Genomic DNA, 17,509 nt, shown 5'->3' on the forward strand with positions numbered 1-17,509 from the left:
TTTTAATTCGCGTTTTTGACACCACTAAAATTCTTATTCGTTGGCCAATTTTTATTTTTTCATGCTGATTTGAAGGCCATTAAAGCATTTTACCCAGTAAAAAAATTTCAATTGTATATCTTTTACGGTTTCTGTGGAAATTGATTTTATTAGTTTCATTGATGCCCTGGTGTCAGTAAAATGGCACGGATCCATGTATATATATTTGAGACATTCAGTGAAACAGTAAAACACGAAATTCACATTAAGCTATCGATTGTATAATCTTTACATGTCTCATTCTCAAATTATTTGTTATATAGTAGTGTTGAAAGTATTAAAAAATATATATATATATAGGGGTCGTTCACATATTACGTAATCAATACTTTAGCAATTTTTACCCCCTCCCCCCTTCCGTAATCAACCGTAATCAAGACCCAACCCCCCCCCCCTCCTGACAGCAATATTACGTAATCATGGCCTGACCCCCCCCCCCCCCTTCACTTTTTTCCTAGAAAACACTTTTCTCTACGTTTCATGCTATCCTGATCATGCTATCATGATGAGCCGAAATCATTGTTATGATATCCGGCCAAGCACCTTCTAAACTACTTACTATTATAGCCGGATATTCGATCAATTTCTAAATTTTATCACCATCAGAGTGAAATTGAGTGGAATTTGAATTAAAATATTGTCAAATTGTTATTATTCTAGAGGGTTAAAAAGAAAATTTTGATTACGTAATCAACGGCCGAAACCCCCCCCCCCCCCCCCGTAATCAACCATAAACATTTGGAAACCCCCCTCCCCCCTCGGCTGATTACACAATATGTGAACGACCCCATATCGTCTCGCTTTATATATAGTAAGATGTAGAATTATAGCTATTTCTGTACAGCCTAAGTATGCACGTTTGAAGGACTATGAACATGCTAGCTCTTTTTATTTTGTTAGTCGGGCGGCATCTTGGGTTGTACTGGACCTAACAAGTTTATTATCAGATGTCTACTTATATTTATTATGATATCATTATTCATTGTAATGGCAATACAATTTAAATTTTGTTTTCCTTAAATTTTGTTTTCCTTCATTGTCGCAAAATATGATTTCTTGTTTTATTTGTATGCAGACAACACAGGTGTATTTTGCTTTAGATGTTCACAGTCTCAATCCTGATAAAATGTACTGAGAGGTGAAATTGTACAATATAGCTACTACAGTTATAAGTGTCTGATATGCAGAGGAAAATTTCTTGAAATTGTACATTACAAGAGTGTTTCATTTGCTACAGATAATGCTAAATGGTGGGCGACTTGCCTTGAGAAATATAAATCATCAATGCAGAGCTGCAATAAACAGACATGGGTACCCTCAAAGTGTAAGTTTGAGTTTAATTGACAGCTTTGAGCTTTGAAGGTCCTTCACCTTAATTGATTATAATTCTTATTTAAGTGCTATTTAGCAGTAGGGTGCGGCTCACTAGGACCACTGTGCCAATCACAAAAAGGGGTCCGGAAAAGCCATTACTGGCACTCGAGTCCTTGCCATCCTTCAGCCTCTGTCAATTGAAATTATTATTAATCCAAGTTGAGGTGATCAGCCGACGCTCAGCTTTTATGGTTATATATGATATGTATAATCTGTAATAAAGATCAAAATTCAATTATTTAAGTTTTATAAATAGCACTTAGATATTATTCACAATGTAACTCCACCGCCAGGTATTGCTTATCAAGCACCACTACCAAACAAGACGAGAAGAAACAGACAAACTAGAACAACACGCTAACAACAACCCGGGTGATGCGCATGCGCAGCACGTGTTCTTACAGTCCGTTATGGTCCAGGATCCTGCTTTTGTGATCAGGAGGATTGAAAGTGGGAAGTTTGCTCTTAACAAAGAGGTGATCATTTAGATTGATATGATAAGTTGTGTGTCATCTTTGCAAATCATGGGGTACATTGAAATAACAATGTTAATTATAAAGCACAATACCATCACAATGCAATGATACAAGTTGGTTATTTATCAATCTAAATCAAAGTTAAAATATTCCCTCAGTCGATCCAGACATATGAGCGAGCAAGAGAGTTGACCGGCATGAAACTTATTGTCAACCCTAATAACCAACCTCACGCTCCACCGCTATTTGTAATTATAATTATTTGTAATTAGTTTTTACTTCGTATTAATAAAAAGTTGGATAATTTTGGTGTTCATTTCATGAATACCAAATCTTTTTATTAATACCAACTACCTTTTGCTAAGCAAGGTAGTTGCTAATTTTAATTTATCTCTGGCTGTAAAGATCACAGAAGGTTCCGGTTTTAAATAGGATGTTTATCTTTCAGCGAGGAACAACTTCCTCCTGACAAATTCGTCGTAAAATTATTATTTAATTGAACAACAAGCTACATTTTACTAATTAGTGTCTAAAAAATCGGAACAATCTTTTGCTGAAAGTGGTGAAGAAAGTTTTAGCAACAAAAACACATCTATAACGATTACATATTATCAATTACTTTTCATTTTACATGTCTTGCTGAGACAACAAGTGTGTAACATAATATCAACTGTTACACCATGTTTCCGGTGATGAAACGTTTAATAACTCTTTTGTTATTATATCTGAGTTAAAGTAAGAATCGGTTCAGGAATTGGGATCAGGTAAAGGTATTTATAGAGCTAGGGTTAGGATCTGATTCTATCCAGCTAGATAAGATACAGGGTTAGGGACAGGGTCCTGGGTAGGGAAGAGTCATGTCAGGATAACGGAAGAGTCAGGGATAGGATAAGATACAGGGATATGACTATAGGATAAGATACAGGGATAGGATAAGATACAGGGATAGGATAAGATAATGGGATAGGATAAGATACAGATTACAGGGATAGGATAAGATACAGGGATAGGATAAGATACAGGGATAGGATAAGATACAGGGATAGGATAAGATACAGGGATAGGATAAGATAATGGGATAAGATAAGATACAGGGATAAGGAAGAGCTCTGAAGTATAACTACTCACCTTGGGAACTGGTCACGACTATCTCGAAGATTGAAATACGTAAAGTTTCCTTTGAAAGTCGTATAGAATCTCCTTCAACATCACAGAAAAAGGTATAGGTCTGATCTGAGCGTTCTCGTCCGTATGACATTTGGAGGGTTCCACAGGACTTCTGGTGTTCTTCTCCTTGGTACACTGACACATCTACATTATTGTTATTATCTTTACAAGTCCTGTAGTTTTCCATGGTCATCACACACCATGTATTAATATCGTAAAAGTCAGCGTTGAAGAAGACATGGTAGATCACAATTTTGTGAATGAAGTGACTTTTCCCGTACTCTACTTTGAACCAGACTTTTCCATTGACTGCCTCAGCAACTGACTCGGTCATAAGATTCCTGTCGATCGCATGTGTTTCCTTGAACCCCTGTTCATTGTTAAAAGTCTTTGATTGTGTGACTCTCAGTGGTGATATTTCTCCTGGTGACCATGGTAAAATGTGTTGAACTTTAGCAGTAACTGCAGTTACCTGGCAGGCTACCAACACGATCATCAAGATGATCCTCATTTTGACAACTTCTCCCCTGATAATCTGTGCGGCAGTTTTATTTGGTCTTCAAACGAGCTGAGTACTGTTAAGATGCTCCTCACATACAACAGCTTTAAAGAGTAAAAACGGATTGTGGCTCAGCAGACAAGATGCTGCTTTAAGATCCTGGCACTGAATAAACATTCGTATCACTTCAAGTATGTTTTAAACGACCCCCTCCAAGGTTCTATGTAATCACTGCACAAGTGACTGAACTAGTTGAACTTTCCTGCGTTGTATTGTGCTAAGATTGCCCTGGTATTTATGACAGAGGACTGATCATCGTCTCATTAAAGCAGCAAATTTCCATAAGGGCATGATTGGGAGGTTCTTTTGTGAAGAACCTCCTTCACCATGCCTTTATGGATATATCGTACCATCGTGGGGAAGGATAAACGAGTGCAGGCACTGGCGTTTAGAATCATGTCTGGAACGGTTACTCGCACTGCCTGTATCATATTGAACGTATCTATGACTGCATCATAATCGTATTCAGGGTTCGGACTCTACGGCGTGAGATTTGTCGGCATAAAAAATTAGGGTTAAGGTTACCTAAGCCTAGGGTTAGGTTACAATTCCTCAGCAAAAGGTAGTTGGAAGGTATTTATTTTAAAATTGGTAATATTCATGAACTCCAACTTTTTCCAACTTTTTATGAATACGGCTTAGTTAAACCCAACTTATCTGTTTTATGTCTGTGAATTGTTTCAAGAACTTTACAGCCGACTCCTCCTTTTGTGATTATATTGTATTGATATTTTAGTAATTATCATGAGATGAGTAATCGGACTTATTGCATAATTGTTCGTTTCATTGTATCACCAATTTTCCCGACAATTGATATTATAATACTTTATTATAAAGTACTTATTTGTTTCAGATCACGTTTATTGTAGCGGTGAACGACATAATAAGAAAGATAATAATGTTTGTAGTTGTTCCTTATCTTCTCTATCTGTTCATCACCAATCTTTTCCCACGGATGTCCCAAGGAGGACCATTTTCAACTGTAAGTTATGACTTGTCATTGAATGTACTTTGTAGCTAGAAATTGAGTTGTTTAAAGCTTTATATTCAGCATTTATTTTTCATGCTTTTGGAACACTTTTACCGGAGCCGGAGGAAGTCAAAATGTCACTTAATGATGTTATGTGCCACAAAAGAGACCACAAAATGTGTTTTGTGTGGCACAAAAATGTAAATTAATCTTATGTTCCCTTAGAAAGACTATCTGGCAACAATCCCTACACAAACATTTGACGACGTTGCGGGGAACAACGTAGCAAAGAAGGAAATGCAGAACCTCGTTACATTCCTGACTGAACCGGAGAAGTTTGCTGCCATGGGGTGTAAGATTCCGAAAGGAGTTCTACTTTCCGGTAATTCATTCTTTTAATTCGAGCAAAGAAGTTGATTTGTTTATTCGTTAGCGGTTAATCGTGCGATTTGATAGGACCTATAACCCAACTACTATTAATTCATGCTTGTGGAATGTTGAACCAAGTTGTTGACTAATGACTAACAAACAATCAAATAACATCTCATAAATCTTCCTGTTATTCTTTCCTGTTCAAACATTTCTAATTCTAACCTTTAGGACCCCCCGGTGTTGGTAAAACACTGTTAGCTAAAGCTCTTGCTGGCGAGGCTTGTGTTCCTTTCTTCTTTGCGTCAGGTACTTAATGCTAATATGTATTTGTGTACAAGTTATGAAAATAGTACCCAAGAATTTGTTAAAATTTAAACTAGTTTTACAAGTTTTTCAAACAATAAAGCGTCATATCACGACGTTGAAGGATAAGTCTCTAAGATATAACCCCATGTTCTACAGGATCAGAGTTTGATCAGATGTTCGTGGGTATGGGAGCTAAGCGTGTGAGAGGTTTGTTCAAAGCTGCTAAAGAAGCTGCTCCCTCCATCATTTTCATAGACGAGATTGATACCGTCGGAATGAAACGAGGTGAGTAATTTAATGGGTTAATTAAATAGTTAACTAAATTGAAGTATATAGTTAAGTTAATAGCACGACAAACATTCTAGAACAATGAGTACGAAGGAATGAATGACATACTATTAATTTTAAGTATAAATTCCTTAAAATCAACTCTAAACCCAGTTATCAATAAATATAACCCCAGGATTCTCGGGTAACAGAGCTACAATAAACCAGCTGTTAGCGGAAATGGACGGTTTTAATGAGCAGGAAGGGGTAGTAGTATTAGCTGCAACTAATGACCCTGATGCGCTGGATGACGCGCTTGTTAGGGAGGGAAGATTTGATAATAAGATCACTATGCTGTCCCCTTCTAACAAAGTATGTTGTTACGGAAAAAAACGCTTATTTTTCTGAACACACTTATTTTTCTGAGATTTCTTTTAAAAAGAGAAAGAATTTGTTCATCTCTTTCATGTTATTTTGTTTATAAAATCTCGAACATGGCGAGAATTGCCGTGACTTATTTGAGTGTAGGGACAGGAGGCATCATTGTAGACCTGAAGTAGCAGCAACATAGTCAATAAAATATTATATATAACCAACTTCGTCACTTCCAAATTATTCCATCTTACTCGATGTCTGATTCCAGGACAACTTGAAAAAACAACCTTAAAAACCGCAGGAAACACTGAAAAAACCTTAAAAAACACCGAAAGAAAACCTTAAAACCTTTTAAAAAAAAGAGAGAACCTTAAATCACAACCCTGATCTTACTCAATGTCTGATTCCAGGACAGAGTGAGCATTCTGAAGGTGCATTGTAGGAATAAGAAAATAGACGCTGATGTTGACCTGGAGTACCTAGCTAAAGCTTGTGTAGGCATGTCCGGAGCACAGCTGGCCACACTGGTCAACACGGCAGGACTACGAGCTTGTCAGAAGAACAAGGAGAAAATCGACCAGGTACCTAAATTTGGAGAGGATTGTGGTGTTAGTAATGGCGAGGTTATGGTGCAATTTGTTTTTACACGTGACATCATTTCGGTGATATCATTGCTTGATGCTTGGTGCTGATTGGTCATTCGCTATCACGTGTCCAAGCAGACTTGTATTAGTTCTCCAACCTCAGTGACGCATGTAATTTCCATTTTGTTGTATTTGACTTCAGACCCTGCCAGCTGCCTATGTTCCCCTCAATCTTATGTTAACATGGACATTTTCCCGACACAAAGAGAGCGATTCTTTCTGTGATCAATCAAGGTCACGTCTTGAAGAGAGTATCTAATAGCAATTAATCAGTACTCTTAAACTCAATATTTGTGGTACATCTGTGTGAACTGGTGAGACTCTCACCAGTTCACACAGATGTACCTGGTGAGAGGGTCTTCTTTTGATTTTATATGGACCACGCGACAAAAATATTGCAGCCTTTAACGCGCAAAAGGTGTCGGATTCGAGTGCATGCATGCGCGCGCACGTCACGATTAAATAACTTGATTGTGGTTCTGTGTATGCGATAAAAGAAATGATGCAACAGTTATTCTAGATTTTACATAATTTTAGGACGATCTGGAATTTGCAAGAGCAAAGGTACTGATGGGAGGGGTGGACTCTAGTCTTTGCATAAGCGAGGAAGATTCTTTCAAGATCGCATCACACGAAGCTGGTCATGCTATTATGGAACTTCTTAGGGTGAGTGAATGAAGCTGGAACATTTAAATATGCAATACTAATCTCTGTGAAAACGACAAATATTGCCACCGATTCGACTCAGAACAACATTTTGAAGCGCCCTAAATTTTAAGGCTAAATAATTGGTTAAATTAATAAATAAAAATAGTGTACAAGGTATTATCCGTTTGCCATACAGGAGGAAGTAACTGAGAAGAAGATCTACCTAGCAACGATAGAACCACGTGGTGTGACGATGGGTCACGTGTTCAGCGTATACAAACAAGACACATACGCTATCGACAACGACCAACTGATCGCGTTTATTGATATTGGTTTCGGTGGTAGGGCTGCTGAGGAAGTCCTCCACGCAGGGGTTGGTTTAACACTTACTTTAACACTTTAACACTTATTTTTTTGCTTAATAAAGGGTGGCCCATAAAACACTACCCATCCTTATCTCTTAAAATTGTTACAGTTCGCTGAGATCTTGCTAATTATTTTATTTCAGAATGGAAAAGCGCCATAACTTACGTTCTGATTAATATTTTTGTTTAAAATTTTTAGAGAATGTCAATCATAATTAGACACAACTTCGTGCCAAATTTTGTGTGAGTCTGAGCTTTTCTGACAAAGTTAGCTCCTGAGCGTGCTAGCTTTAATTTCTCACCCAGAACTGTTTACATTGGTTAATAGGAACCACAAAAAAAAATCCTGGGTAAAGAAATTAAAAAACCACCGATTTATTTATGTTTTACCAATTCTATTAACCATGATCCATCGCACATTCCTTGTCAAGGCAAGTGAGAAGAACGATATAAACAAGCAGGAAGGATCATCTGTGATAGTCCTTATCAGTTAAAATATAGGATGTACACTGTACACATGGAATGTGCGATGGATCATGGTGAATAGAATTGGTGAAACGTGAATAAATCGCTGGTTTTTTGATTTTTTTACCCAGCATTTTTTTGGTGGTTTCCAATGTAAACAGTTCTAGGTGAGAAATTCAAGCTAGCTCGCTCAGGGGCTAAATTGGTCAAATAAGCTCAGTGAAGCTCACACTCACACAAAACTTGCCACAAAGGTTTAGCTACTTGTTATTAACATTCTGTGAAATTTAGAAGCAAAAATATTTATCAGAACATAAGTTATGCCACTTTTTGTTTTTAAAATAATTAGCAAGATCTCAGCGAACTGTAACAATTTTAAGAGATAAGGATGGGTAGTGTTTTATGGGCCACCCTGTATTATTTCATGATTGTTGAACCAGGTCTGGCTCACTCTTGGAAAAGTTGTCAAGTCTTTTGCAAAATAACACATCGTTAATTATTCTTTAGTCAATTCCTCAAAATTCCCACGGTTACGGCTAAAGATCTTTAGTTTATTGCCCCAATAAACAGATTATGTATTGAATTAAGGCTACGTTTAAACGATTATATAACCATTCAGGACAAGGGAGAGATAACTACAGGGTGTGCTGCAGATATGAGTAACATCACCAGATTTGCTCGTATACTTATCGAGGAGAATGGTTATAGTTCTAAACAAGGTTATTTGAGTTGAATTTCGTTTTTTGTTACTCTCCTCTAACTGAGGTCATCTTATTTTCGGATTTATTGAACGGAAAGTGATACTGCAAATTTCTCCACTTTTACATTGTTTTGTTTACACCGCTAATCTATATTTTAGTTCCATCAAGTTCATCCGTGTTGCTACTCTTTTTATTGTTTATGTATGTAATTTTCCGCTCATTTGGTTTAAAAGCATCTACATTGTGGTCTGGTCGTCCAATCAGAAACTCCGAATCCACCTTTTTTTAACACAAGGCGTTTTTAAAATGTTGATGTGGGACCGAAATTCTGACAAATTGTGTGCTTTATCCTGAATGTCTGCGCAACTAATTTAAACACTTAGTTCAAACCTTTTTATTTGAGTTCATAACTCTCTGGCCACATTCCAAAATTCCTTTCAAACTCAGTTTTCAGTTAGTCAATACGCGGTAGATATGAGTTATTATTATTTTCACCGCTCATTTTTCAGGATTTGTGAGATACTCCGACTCTGAGATGAAGAACATTGAAACTAACGAGATGATTCAGGGGGAGATCAAGGCTCTTCTTGATGTAAGTTATTGTTTTTACGTGAGACAAAATATTTATTTTTTCACGTGATATTTTTGGATATTTTCATGGGTTGATCTCTGAGGCGGATCTCTCTATCCCATTTTGAAATAACAAGATATTACCGATGCGATTTATCTATTTATGAAACTTTTATTTTCACAACAAACGAATATATCAACCAACTGGCGTTATACACCTTATTCCTTCTAAGACGAATTCTAACTTCTTCGCTCCCAATATCATTTCATTATAATCGATAAGTGAAATATATTCACCGAATCAGGAACGCTACAAAGCAGTGAAGGGAGAGTTGTCGAAGCACAAAGTTCAATGGGCAAGACTTAGAGATTTCCTAATCGAATACAAAACTTTAACTGGAGAGGAATGCAGAACAATATTTAAAGGAGGCCGGCCTTCCAGACTCCCCAGCGAGGGACTCCCTTCTTCTTGACATAATTTAACTTTTACCCAATCAAGAGGTCGTTCAAGAAAATGATCAGTATGCGAGGTATCAGAGAACACTGTTTAATTTATTGTCTGGGTGAATGCTTCATTGTCATCCCTGACCTGTTTACCGCTACGGGTGGTAAAAATAAAATTGAACTTCTGCGCACGTCGGGACTAATAAGGAACCAATACGACCCACAGTCAACTTACAACTGTCCTCAATCATTGTGATAATCCGTTTGGATATTTACATCACGCTAGCTTGAAAATTATTCCACATTTGCAGAGATATTCGTGACCGTTTTATATTTCATCCTGTTTACTTACTGTGTCCTAATTAGATGTTTGTAAACTAAATCTCGGTGTGTGGCGTATTGAACCATGTGATAATTCACATAATTTTAAATTTAGAAATACTCACCACGTTAACTACTTACTTACTTTAGAACTTCAAATAATTGAACACCTAATTTAACACCTACTTCAGCTCCTAATGACACAAATAAGGAGACTAACCCAGCTATGTCCGATCCAGACAGCACTACTAAAAGAAAAAGTCATGCTTGTAGACAGATCTGACAACATAATCGGAGCAGCCAGCAAAGAAGACGCGCATCTCATGAGTAACATCACCAAAACAGGCATGCTCCACCGAGCGTTCAGTCTCTTTCTCTTCAACTCTAAAAACGAGCTACTAATGCAGAGGAGGTCGCCTCAGAAGATTACATTCCCGAACCTCTACACCAACACGTGTTGTTCACACCCTCTTTCCACGATACCGGGAGAACGGGACTTTACTTCAGGGGCTAAAAATGCTGCTATACGTCGGGTAAAAGATGAGATGGGTATCACGGATATTTCCTATGATGACATTCATTTCATGACTAGGATTATATATTTCGGCGCGAGCGGTGGCACGTGCGGTAGTGACACCACGTGGGGTGAACACGAGCTTGATCACGTGTTGATCGTGAAAAAGGACGTGGAGTTTGTTCCGAACCCTAACGAGGTTAGTGAGACGAGGTATATATCGAGGGGTGAGCTGGAGGGGTTGTTGGAAGATGAGGAGGAGTTTCCGGTTACTCCCTGGTTTAGGATCATTGCGAGGTCCATGTTGACTGGGTGGTGGGATAATATTGATATGTTGCAGGAACTTTCTGATGATAAAATCCATGAATTCAGCTTCCCGCCTCTTGAGGAGGAATCAAAACACTGATTTATGTGATTTTAGAGGTTTCGATTTTCGTTTTATCTTTAATATTACAAATTAAATGCAGACTTGGGGAAGACCTGGAGAAAAGTTTGGTATCTGGTATGAACCCGTTATCATCTGATGTTATTGTAGTCACAAAACATTGCTTTGAAACAAGTTGAGAATTAAAACTTACTGACTAACTCGCTACAGACTACAGACGAATTAAATAGATTATTGTTGCATTATATGATTCTTTATAAATTATTTATAAATAGTTTTTAGAAGTTACATTTATCTAATTTCAAAGCATGTTTCCATTTCTTTCAAGAATCTATAATAATTGAAGTGTGTTAGAGTAAAGTTTGACATCAATTATCATACTGTTTGAGATATTGATTTTTAAAATTTTTATGTATCCTTTTATGAAGCTGTAAATATGTTTTACTCGGCTTTTTATACCTAAAAAGCATTGTCTTTAAGCTTTTATTCCATTTAATCTAATAAACAGCACTTTCCGGATAGTTTTCTAAATAAACTTTAAAGAATTTGCAATTATTGACATTTAAACTTGCATTATCTATTCAACAATAATTTCTACAAGTATGACTCATATTTGATACAAGAGAAACGCCATTTTCGGACGTGAGGAGAGTTAGGACTCCTCCAACTAAATCAATTCCCTCTGTAACGTCCTCAATAAATGTAATAGATTTGTAGTGTTGTAATTAGTTTATATCTAACCTGTAGCTGTATGTATTCTTCTCTGTCAGGATGGCATCAGGGGTACTATTCCCCACATTAACAACTCTATCAGAATCAGTCTTATCTGCTGTCAGGAGCAATTATAACCACACTTCATTTCAAAGAGCTCGGACAAGAGGCAGAAAAACTAAACAATCTTCCCAAAATACAGGTACGAAATATACGTATTTTAGAATTATATGGTGGCCCCAAATTTAGTGTAAAACGTTTCAGAGCTTATTATGAAGTTACTGACTGCCCGCTTACCTAAACCTCAATAAAGTTATCCGCGTAGAATTATAAATAATAATGGACATTCTCAGGTAAGACAAGTAGAGGTGAACTAACGACGGAACAGAGCAACAGACTAGCTACACTGCTATTACTACATGCAGACAAACTTAAATCAGGTCAGTTTTACTTAAATACTTAATTAATAATATGTAGAATTGTTTTAGTATTTTAATTTTATTAGGCTGGTAATCTGATTTGGTAACAATTAGTATTTATGTCTAAGTTAATTTAGTTGAGTACCTATTTAACTACAGTATCAATATCAGGTGTTATTGTTAATGTAGTGAAGGGAGACGACACCTCACACCTAACTACACTATCTGGCGATGTTTTTCTGCTTCCTCTAAGTCAACAGATAAGATCTTCTGATATTTACAAAGAATCATGCGTCAGCAGAGGTTTTTATCCATTCTTCTTTTTCTTTTATTTATATAAAAAAAGCAATCTTCTTCTACTAACATGCGATATAAACGTTTATCAATAATATTAAAGTGGAAATGAAACGATTTCCCCAGCATATTAGATAATTACTAATGAGGGACCAGCAAACCAAACACTTTCTAAACAGACAAAATTACAAAAATATTACTATCAAATATTTCAGTGGAATGTCAGAAAAACCCGGCTACAAACAGTTCACAATCAAAACGAGGTCTTCTCCACCTCCACGCTCCCCGTCTCATCTGCCCTAAAACAACATCATCATCACAACACCACGTGACGTCATCACAACCCCACGTGACGTCACAACTTGCTTTTATCCGGTCACTACACACACGGACCACACTGCGAGGTAGTTCAGCTCGCCCCTTGAGTGCGGGTAAAGTGTTTGATTCTGAGATGGGGTTGTTTGCTCAGTCACAGGGAGGGCTGTTGGAGGATTGTGTTACTACCAGGGCTGCGTATGAGAGGGATCCTACCAAGCTGAATGCTAAAAAGGTATTTGTAAATTTGTTTGAGCGTAAACCGCGGACTTTGGGGAAAATGAAACATCCGCGGTGAATCGGGGTTTTGTTTGTTAACATTATGCACGTTAAATCCTATTTAGGGGAATGGAGATGGCCGCGGTAAATCGGGCGCGGTATATATGGGGTTTCGGTTAGTTTAGCTGATTAATTAACAAATTATTTTATCAAATATTTTTACGTATCATATTGATCAATGAATGCACCACATTTTTGTGCAATGCTAAGAATGCTAAGAATGCCAAGAACATTTCTTCTTTAGGTACTCAGAAAAGAGCAGATGTTCTTTAAAAGATCGCTAGATAAGCTGTTACCCAAGATAAAAGTGAAAGCAGAATCGGACCCCCAGAACGCGCACTTGCAGTCGCTGCATCTGCTTGCTCTCTACTTGTCGGACAGCAGGAATTTGGAGCATATCTTAGGGTAAGTGGTGTATAAATATGGACCAATTCCGGGATATTTCCTACATACGAACAACATTCTTGTATTGTTGATGTTTATAGACACCCGTATCATGAGTTTGTATAAGTTTAAATAAAGACCCGACAACCTCTCTTCAGGAACAGAAAGATTCCTCTATCCCCTCTTGCTATTGGGATACTTCAGGACGCTCGAGGGTACAGGGACTTGAAGGAACTAAGGTAAGAAAGTAAAAAGAAACGCGTGCAAAATTCGGTTGCACAGTTTCGATAAACTAGCGTATGAAATCTGGAGCCGCGCAACTGAACAGTGAACATGCGATAAAGTTTTGCATCTTAGTCTTACAACTGTATTACTCATAATTCCAAATCATAGAAATTGCAATTAACCAATCAGCTTCCACTGGGAAGTTGGTCGTTTACCACCTGACAGTCTATGCAACGTCTATGCAACGTCCGTGCAACAACAAAAGAACCGTCTATGCAACGTCTATGCAACGTCCCTGCACAATGAACACTCTATGCACACTCCCTGCACGGTCAGTCTATGCAACGTCTATGCAACGTCTATGCAACGTCTATGCAACGTCCCTGCACAGTACCATATGAACACCGGCTACTAGCCGGCTACTAACCGGCTAGTAGCCACTTTTGTAATAACAGCTCCTCAACTTCACATTAACAACCGGCTACTAACCGGCACTTGAAAAGTGGTCACTAGCCGGCTACTAACCGGCTACTAGCCGGCTAGTGACCACAAAGTGGCTACTAACCGGCTACTAAGCGGTCACTAGCCGGCTATTAGCCGAGCTCTAAAGCAGACCTACTAGTAGCCGGTTCCAAACCGGCTACTAGCCGGCACTTAGAAAGTGGTCACTAGCCGGCTACTAACCGGCTACTAACCGGCTAGTAACCACCAAGTGGCTACTAACCGGCTACTAACCGGTCACTAGCCGGCTCTTAAGCGGACCTACTAGTAGCCGGTTCCAAACCGGCTACTAGCCGGCACTTAGAAAGCGGTCACTAGCCGGCTACTAACCGGCTACTAACCGGCTAGTAACCACCAAGTGGCTACTAACCGGCTACTAACCGGTCACTAGCCGGCTCTTAAGCGGACCTACTAGCCGGCACTCGAAAAGCGGTCGCTAGCCGGCTACTAACCGGCTAGTAACCACCAAGTGGCTACTAACCGGTCACTAGCCGGCTCTAAAGCGGACCTTCTAGTTCCAAACCGGCTACTAGCCGACACTTGAAAAGCGGTCACTAGCCGGCTACTAACCGGCTACTAACCGGCTAGTAACCACCAAGTGGCTACTAACCGGTCACTAGCCGGCTCTAAAGCGGACCTTCTAGTTCCAAACCGGCTACTAGCCGACACTTGAAAAGCGGTCACTAGCCGGCTGGTGGGTACTAGCTGGTTAGTAGACGGCTACTAACCGGCTAGTACTAACTTGCTCTAGGCGACTCTAAATCAGACCGGCTATAATTCATTATTGCCAAATAAACAAATTATTTGAAACAAATGTCAAGACTTTAGGAGGCCGGATCAGTTTCCTGCCGCAAAGTCTCCCAGTGAAAATTATTATTACCTATTTAATTCACGTTTTTGACACCACTTGGAAGTCCGAATTTTGGGCACTAAAATTCTTATTTCTTGGCCAATTTTTTTCCCTGCTCTTGCCGAAGGCAAAAAGATCGTAGGGATCGGAATAAGTAATCGGGTTTGGATATATGAGGTGAAAAAATGATCCTACGTCTATGACAAAAGTCTGCGCCTTCACAATATAGACCACTCTGCATAAATTGGGGGTATTATTGGCGTTTGTTTTGCTGCGCGCGACGACAGCTATGTGTTAATTAATTGTTTTATCCAACGCGAATTTCAATTGTCAAACGATGCCGTTTAAATAAATTAGCCCCACATTTGTGCGCGGCGTACTAAATATTCGATTATAATCCTGCACGCGCGCAATGATAAATTACGATTAAAAACATTGTACTTATGAATTAAGCAACTTATATTATTACTGAATATTTTCGTAACTTATGACATGACAACAAAATAATGCAATATCCTATTTTTTTTGACTCAATAAGATTAAACTTTTCATTGCAAACATTAACGGTTTGAGCAGGGAAAATTGATCGTGCGTGGTGTGACCGCGGCGAAATTCTTGCTTATTTTTTATGTTGATTTGAAGGCCATTAAGGCATTTGACCCAGTCATAACAAATTTGAGTATTATATCTTTTACGGTTTTTGCGGAACGTCGTGTTAAAGTTGATGCCCTGGTGTCAGTAAAATGGTAGCAAATATATATATAATATAAATAATTATAGTGTCCTCATGAAATAAAACAATTAATCTGGTTAGTTTGCAAAATTATGATATATCTACGACTTCATTAAATGCAATACAACATCAATTATATATTTTAGATAATCATTAAACTTCCCATTATTCAACCAAAGGTTCTTTTCATGAGCTCAGGAATCTCAAAGTTAAAACTCTTACGAACAGAAACATCAGAACGTGTAAGATTAAATCTCTTCAACCACATAAATTCACAGAGTGCCAAGTCCATTGCAGCTGAATCAGTCCTGGTTCGTTCGTGCCCCCCTCTCATGTGACGCTTAGCGTGGTACCACATACCTTCACAGGTATTTGTATGCACGCCCGTTGCAGGGTCGATGAATCCACGTCGATGATTCACGGTGAGGTGGATATATCCATGGCGATTCAGGTGTGTGTAGCCTTTCCAGCGGTCTGATAGGATTGTAGTACCAGGGTTGATGTAACGCTTTATCAGAGAGAGGAGGGTGTGATGGTTCCTTCTGTTATCAGGGCACTCCACCAAGAAACATTCTCCAGTAGTTCGACTGACACCTCCAAGCAACCACTTTCCAACAACACGTCTGCCAGAGTTATATTTCCGTTTCCCGAACTTGCTTTCGTCGACCTCGACGATGTGACCATCACCTCCTATTTTTCCTCCCGCCCCATTCTGGATCAGGTCTTCTGTCATACACTGACGTAGGGTTTTGACCAGGGTTGCCACAGTGGAGGCAATGGAGGTCTGAGGAACTTGCACGTGCAAAGATTTGCGAGCATCATTTTGATTGATTATGTGGTATTTACATTTACGTTGTGCTTTACATTTACAATTTGTTTCAAATAACAAGTTTCAAATAGTAGCCGGTTAGTAGCCGGCTAGTGACCGCTTTTCAAGTGTCGGCTAGTAGCCGGTTTGGAACTAGAAGGTCCGCTTTAGAGCCGGCTAGTGACCGGTTAGTAGCCACTTGGTGGTTACTAGCCGGTTAGTAGCCGGTTAGTAGCCGGCTAGCGACCGCTTTTCGAGTGCCGGCTAGTAGGTCCGCTTAAGAGCCGGCTAGTGACCGGTTAGTAGCCACTTGGTGGTTACTAGCCGGTTAGTAGCCGGTTAGTAGCCGGCTAGTGACCGCTTTCTAAGCACCGGAACCGGCTACTTGGAACCGGCTACTAGTAGGTCTGCTTTAGAGCTCGGCTAATAGCCGGCTAGTGACCGGTTAGTGACCGCTTTCTAAGCACCGGAACCGGCTACTTGGAACCGGCTACTAGTAGGTCTGCTTTAGAGCTCGGCTAATAGCCGGCTAGTGACCGGTTAGTAGCCGGTTAGTAGCCACTTGGTGGTTACTAGCCGGTTAGTAGCCGGTTAGTAGCCGGCGAGTGACCGCTTTTCAAGTGCCGGCTAGTAGCCGGTTTAGAACCGGCTACTAATAGGTCTGCTTTAGAGCCGGCTAGTGACCGGTTAGTAGCCGGTTAGTAGCCACTTGGTGGTTACTAGCCGGTTAGTAGCCGGTTAGTAGCCGGCTAGTGACCGCTTTCTAAGTGCCGGCTAGTAGCCGGTTTGGAACCGGCTACTAGTAGGTCTGCTTTAGAGCTCGGCTAATAGCCGGCTAGTGACCGCTTAGTAGCCGGTTAGTAGCCACTTTGTGGTCACTAGCCGGCTAGTAGCCGGTTAGTAGCCGGCTAGTGACCACTTTTCAAGTGCCGGTTAGTAGCCGGTTGTTAATGTGAAGTTGAGGAGCTGTTATTACAAAAGTGGCTACTAGCCGGTTAGTAGCCGGCTAGTAGCCGGTGTTCATATGG

General features: G+C 39.3%; 3 protein-coding genes across 3 annotated transcripts in view; all 3 read left to right on the plus strand.

Annotated features, from left to right (window-relative positions):
• Positions 1-1,137: 1,137 nt before the first annotated feature.
• On the plus strand, positions 1,138-10,080 carry LOC134825108 (ATP-dependent zinc metalloprotease YME1L1-like). The gene is made up of 14 exons (XM_063837246.1): positions 1,138-1,363; positions 1,707-1,889; positions 2,048-2,137; positions 4,469-4,597; positions 4,811-4,967; positions 5,186-5,263; positions 5,420-5,548; positions 5,727-5,902; positions 6,316-6,486; positions 7,087-7,215; positions 7,394-7,570; positions 8,647-8,746; positions 9,238-9,320; positions 9,604-10,080. Exons 1-14 carry the CDS (start codon positions 1,280-1,282, stop codon positions 9,769-9,771), a joined length of 1,854 nt encoding a protein of 617 aa, XP_063693316.1. The 5' UTR covers positions 1,138-1,279; the 3' UTR covers positions 9,772-10,080.
• Positions 10,081-10,255: 175 nt separating this feature from the next.
• LOC134825109 (isopentenyl-diphosphate Delta-isomerase 1-like) lies at positions 10,256-11,389 on the plus strand. The gene has a single exon (XM_063837248.1). The coding sequence runs from the start codon at positions 10,261-10,263 to the stop codon at positions 10,981-10,983; it is 723 nt and encodes a 240-aa protein (XP_063693318.1). The 5' UTR covers positions 10,256-10,260; the 3' UTR covers positions 10,984-11,389.
• Positions 11,390-11,713: 324 nt separating this feature from the next.
• LOC134825107 (ATP-dependent zinc metalloprotease FtsH-like) overlaps positions 11,714-17,509 on the plus strand; it is a 34,970-nt gene continuing 29,174 nt past the window's right edge. Inside the window, exons 1-6 of the mRNA XM_063837245.1 lie at positions 11,714-11,875; positions 12,027-12,113; positions 12,264-12,395; positions 12,602-12,936; positions 13,225-13,385; positions 13,523-13,603. Of these exons, the coding sequence (XP_063693315.1) occupies positions 11,734-11,875; positions 12,027-12,113; positions 12,264-12,395; positions 12,602-12,936; positions 13,225-13,385; positions 13,523-13,603 (938 nt within the window). The 5' untranslated portion in view covers positions 11,714-11,733. The remainder of the gene's footprint in view (positions 11,876-12,026; positions 12,114-12,263; positions 12,396-12,601; positions 12,937-13,224; positions 13,386-13,522; positions 13,604-17,509) is intronic.

This window comes from Bolinopsis microptera, chromosome 13 (genome assembly GCF_026151205.1).
Source record: "Bolinopsis microptera isolate Bmic1 chromosome 13, MBARI_Bmic_1.0, whole genome shotgun sequence".
Classification (NCBI taxonomy): domain Eukaryota; kingdom Metazoa; phylum Ctenophora; class Tentaculata; order Lobata; family Bolinopsidae; genus Bolinopsis; species Bolinopsis microptera.

What these genes read in the sequence shown, in the direction of transcription:
- LOC134825108 (XM_063837246.1), top strand. Translation starts at nt 1,280, where the DNA reads ATGCTAAATGGTGGGCGACTTGCCTTGAGAAATATAAATCATCAATGC. An exon ending in AGTTTGCTCTTAACAAAGAG is followed by an intron (nt 1,890 to 2,047) that starts GTGATCATTTAG and finishes ATATTCCCTCAG; the next exon opens with TCGATCCAGACATATGAGCG. An exon ending in CTATTATGGAACTTCTTAGG is followed by an intron (nt 7,216 to 7,393) that starts GTGAGTGAATGA and finishes TTTGCCATACAG; the next exon opens with GAGGAAGTAACTGAGAAGAA.
- LOC134825109 (XM_063837248.1), top strand. Translation starts at nt 10,261, where the DNA reads ATGACACAAATAAGGAGACTAACCCAGCTATGTCCGATCCAGACAGCA.